Source organism: Gossypium arboreum, unplaced genomic scaffold (genome assembly GCF_025698485.1).
Source record: "Gossypium arboreum isolate Shixiya-1 unplaced genomic scaffold, ASM2569848v2 Contig00527, whole genome shotgun sequence".
In the NCBI taxonomy this organism is placed as follows: domain Eukaryota; kingdom Viridiplantae; phylum Streptophyta; class Magnoliopsida; order Malvales; family Malvaceae; genus Gossypium; species Gossypium arboreum.
In genome coordinates, this window is record NW_026440641.1 from 1619 (window position 1) to 5542 (window position 3924).

Here is a 3924-nt window from a genome sequence, read left to right on the forward strand (position 1 = left end):
GTTCAAAATTTGAAGGGATTTTTGTGTTTTTTCCTTTTTCAATCTTTGTAAAATCCCCTCCTCTCTTTTTTTCTTACATGATTTTTGAATGGCTTTTTATAGCCATTTTTTACATGATTTTCTATTATTTCTTTTTCTATTTTGTAAGTGGTGGTGGTAGATAATGGATATCAAAAATGGGAGGAAAAATGGGGCAAGTGGGAAAGTGGTTAGGTGGCTAGGTGGCTAGGGTTTTTTTAGTTTTTTTTTTGGGGTTAGGTTTTTCTTTTTTTTCTTTTTTTTTTGGGTTAGGTTTTTCTTTTTTTCTTTTTTTTTGGGGGGGTTAGGTTTTTTTTTGGAGGAGGCTTAATGGGCTTTTGAATTGGGTTTAATATTTAGGTTTTGTAATGGGTTTGGGTAGATGTAAATGGGTCATGAGTTAAGAGTTTTAGTGGGTTTAGAGGTTTGGTTCGGTTTTGATAAAATCGGGCCCGGACAATTTGGGCTTCTACATCATCAAGATATAATTCCTCCATGTTTAGAAGGAAAAGGCCCATGTTTGATGGAAGATGGCCAGAGAGCTGATTTGTATCCAAAGAAATTATCGTTAAATATTAAATACTTGTGCAGGAATAGAACCAGCAATATTATTAAATGCCAAATTCAAGACTTGTAGATTCTTTAGGTTGCCAATCTCACGTGGTATTATACCTGCCATAAATTTTATCAAACAAAATATTAGACAAATATGGAACTTTTGTCTAATATATGAAACATTTGCTTATATTTTTTAACAGTAGAAAAAATTAAATTAAATTATCTAGCAATGTGTACAATTATCGACAATTAGTGTATCAAATATGAATCAACAATATTTACGGAAAAAATGTTTTATAGAGCTATTGCAAATATTAAAGTACTTCAAGTAATTTCAAATTGAAATTTTTAGGTTTTAAGTTGGAACAAGTTCAAAATATAAAAATAGTGAAGAATTAAATCATAAAGAACAAACATTCATAAGTTTAAGAAAATGAAAATATATATTGTTTTCCTTTTATCTGATTTGATAAATTTAACGTTTTTATTCTTCCAAGAAGATTTAAAAAACCTCAATTGTGTGGCCTCAATTGGGATAAATGCAATTAATTTGGAAATAATTTAATTCTTTCGTATACATTCACCTGTAAAATTGCTATTGGAGCAATTAAACACTATAAGAAGAGTTAAATTCTCAATTTGTTTAGGAATTTCACCTGCAATTATAAAATTCATATATCAAATTTAAAATTCATATCATAGCAAGGATTATAAGAATAAAATTAATGTATAATGACTTATTTAGCTCTCAAAATTTATAAAAGTTTTATTTTAGCCCTTCATTTAATTTTTCATCTCTTTTGTCCTTAAACTTGCCATGTTTGTCAAATTAACCCAAAATGGATCGAAAACTCCCTGTATGCATCGTCAACAATTAATTTTTAAAATTTAAAAATTAAGAAAAATATTTAAAAATTAAAAATAAAATATTAAAAAATTATTTAATTGCTAATGTGTCAAAAGTTAACAAATATTAATTTCTCCATCCATTTTGGACAATTTGATAATCAATACAAGTTTAAAGGTTAAAAGAAGCGGAAAATTAAATAGAGTACTAAAATAAATTTTAGTAAAATTAAAGGGTTAAAAAATCATTATTTCTAAAGTAAATAAATTACCATTGGCAAGGTATTTCACATTATATTGTGTCATACCGCTTCCGAGTCGAGTTGGAAATTAAACAATATTTCTCTCATCATTTTTTCGTAGTTTATTAGTTTATTCTTCAAACTTCTTTTAAAACTTAAATTCATAAAATTTAATAAATAAATTTATATTTTCAATCTCAATGGAAGATTGATCTAAATTTTATATTCATGTACTTAATTTCTTTTCCAAAAAAAAAGAGTATACACTTGAAAAAGCTTTAAAAAATGGTTAGGATATATTACCTTCAAAGTGGTTCCGACCAATGTTGATGTATTGAAGCATACTCAAATTCCCAATTTCTATTGGTAGGCTCCCCTCCATTTGGTTATACGATAAAGATACTTTTGTAGCTTTTTGCACTTGAATAGACTTGCAGGAATTCTACCAGAAAGCAGGTTAAAACTCAAGAACAATTCTTTCAAATTTGGAAGATGATCAAACATATCTTTTGGCATATGATCAGTGAGATTATTGGTGGTGAAATCAATCAATTCTAGCGAATGCAAATCACGTGGAACAGAGGGTATGGAGCCAGAGAGCATATTATCACTTAGATTAATTATTTGCAACGAAGATATATTAAAGATGGAGGAGGGTATTGAACCTGAAATCTGGTTTTCAAACAAATACAAGGCCTCTAGCTTTGACAAATAGCCTAAAGAGAATGGAATAACACCTTTGAAGTTGTTTTGGTACAAAAACAACGTTCGAAGTTCAGTTAATGATCCCAACCATGATGGGATTTCTCCACTGAAGTAGTTGATACCAAAGCTTAAATATTTCAGCCGTTGCAAATTGGATAACTGGACAGGTAATCTGCCATTGAAACTATTGTTTGTGATATAAAGAAGAGAAAGGAATGATAAATTTCCCAAGTGACGTGGAAGGGTGCCTACGAGTCCCAACCCAGAAAGGTTTAGAGCTGTGACTCTACGGTGCTTGGATCCACAACTTACACCAAACCAATTGCAAACAGGGGCAGAGGCTGACCAGCTAGTTGTCAAGACATTTGCAGGATCATGAATAACATGATCTTTTAGTACTAGAAGAGCTGATTGATCTGTAAGTATGGTGGTTAATTTCATAGAGATAGTAGCCATGGAAAAATGGAAGATGATAAGAAGAGCCAAGTTGAGGAAAGTATTCCCCATCTGATTTTGGGTGTTTATCAAGCTACCAACAAAGGCAGAACTGAGATTGCTAGACAGATAATTAATGTTGTAAGTTCTTGCAAGATTGCAGATTCTTTTAATGTGATTTAGGTAGAAACTACTGAATTTATTATAGGATGTGATAATATGATTATGTAATTATTGCTTAAAAAACTTCTTTCTAAATTTCATTTTTTTCTTAAGAAATTACAATATTAAAATTTACATAGAAATAATATATAGTATTCTAATTTAATTGCACTCGTACTAAGATTACAAGTTTTTTATTTAATTATTTTAGATTACTGAAATTATTAGACAACATGAATATAAAATTATATGATAACTTTTTTTATCAAATACGAAGTACATATAGTGACAACCGAGCAGTCACTTCGAAGAAAATAAACAACCTTACCGCTTGCTTAACTAGCGGTAGCTAAACACTAATTAATTTGTGTTTCAATTGACTAACAGAATTTTCAACAATAAAGATATCGACTAATAGTTAAAATAAACCATGAAATTTCTTAGAACATTCAATGAAGTTGAAAGATTTTATTTTTATTTTTATTGTTTTAGAACAATAATTTATCTAGTCTTCTAACTTTACAAAAAAAAAAATTTTCATTTTTTAGTCCTTTAAACCTCGTTGTTTGTCAAATTACCCCAAAAATGAATGAAAAATTAAATTTATTAACTTTGCTGGCTTAAATAATATTAAATTTATGAAAAATTAAAAAATAAAAATAAATTTTTAAAATAATTAATTGTTAACGATTACGTGATAATCTACTTGCATGTCACATCATAAAGTAAGAATATAAAATAAAATAAATTTTCATTATAAAATTGGAGAGTCAAAAATCATTATACTTTTTTTCTTGTCCTATCAATACCCTCGACAACACCGACACCATAAAGTAAGAATATAAAGTATGGCTCACTTTCGACAATGGAATAAAACAAGTATAATTTGACAATTTTTAAATGTATTATTTCAGTTTCTATTATTTTTCACTTTAATCCTTAAATTTTTTATCCCGAT

At 28.3% G+C, this 3924-nt stretch overlaps 1 protein-coding gene across 1 annotated transcript; it reads right to left on the reverse strand.

Annotated features, from left to right (window-relative positions):
- Positions 1 to 2024: 2024 nt before the first annotated feature.
- Positions 2025 to 2876, reverse strand: LOC128289153 (probable LRR receptor-like serine/threonine-protein kinase At3g47570). Its single transcript, XM_053025009.1, has one exon. It carries the CDS (start codon positions 2874 to 2876, stop codon positions 2025 to 2027), a length of 852 nt encoding a protein of 283 aa, XP_052880969.1.
- Between the last annotated feature and the right edge of the window lie 1048 nt (positions 2877 to 3924).

Coding starts and splice junctions, on each gene's coding strand:
- LOC128289153 (XM_053025009.1), bottom strand. CDS start 2,876: ATGGGGAATACTTTCCTCAACTTGGCTCTTCTTATCATCTTCCATTTT.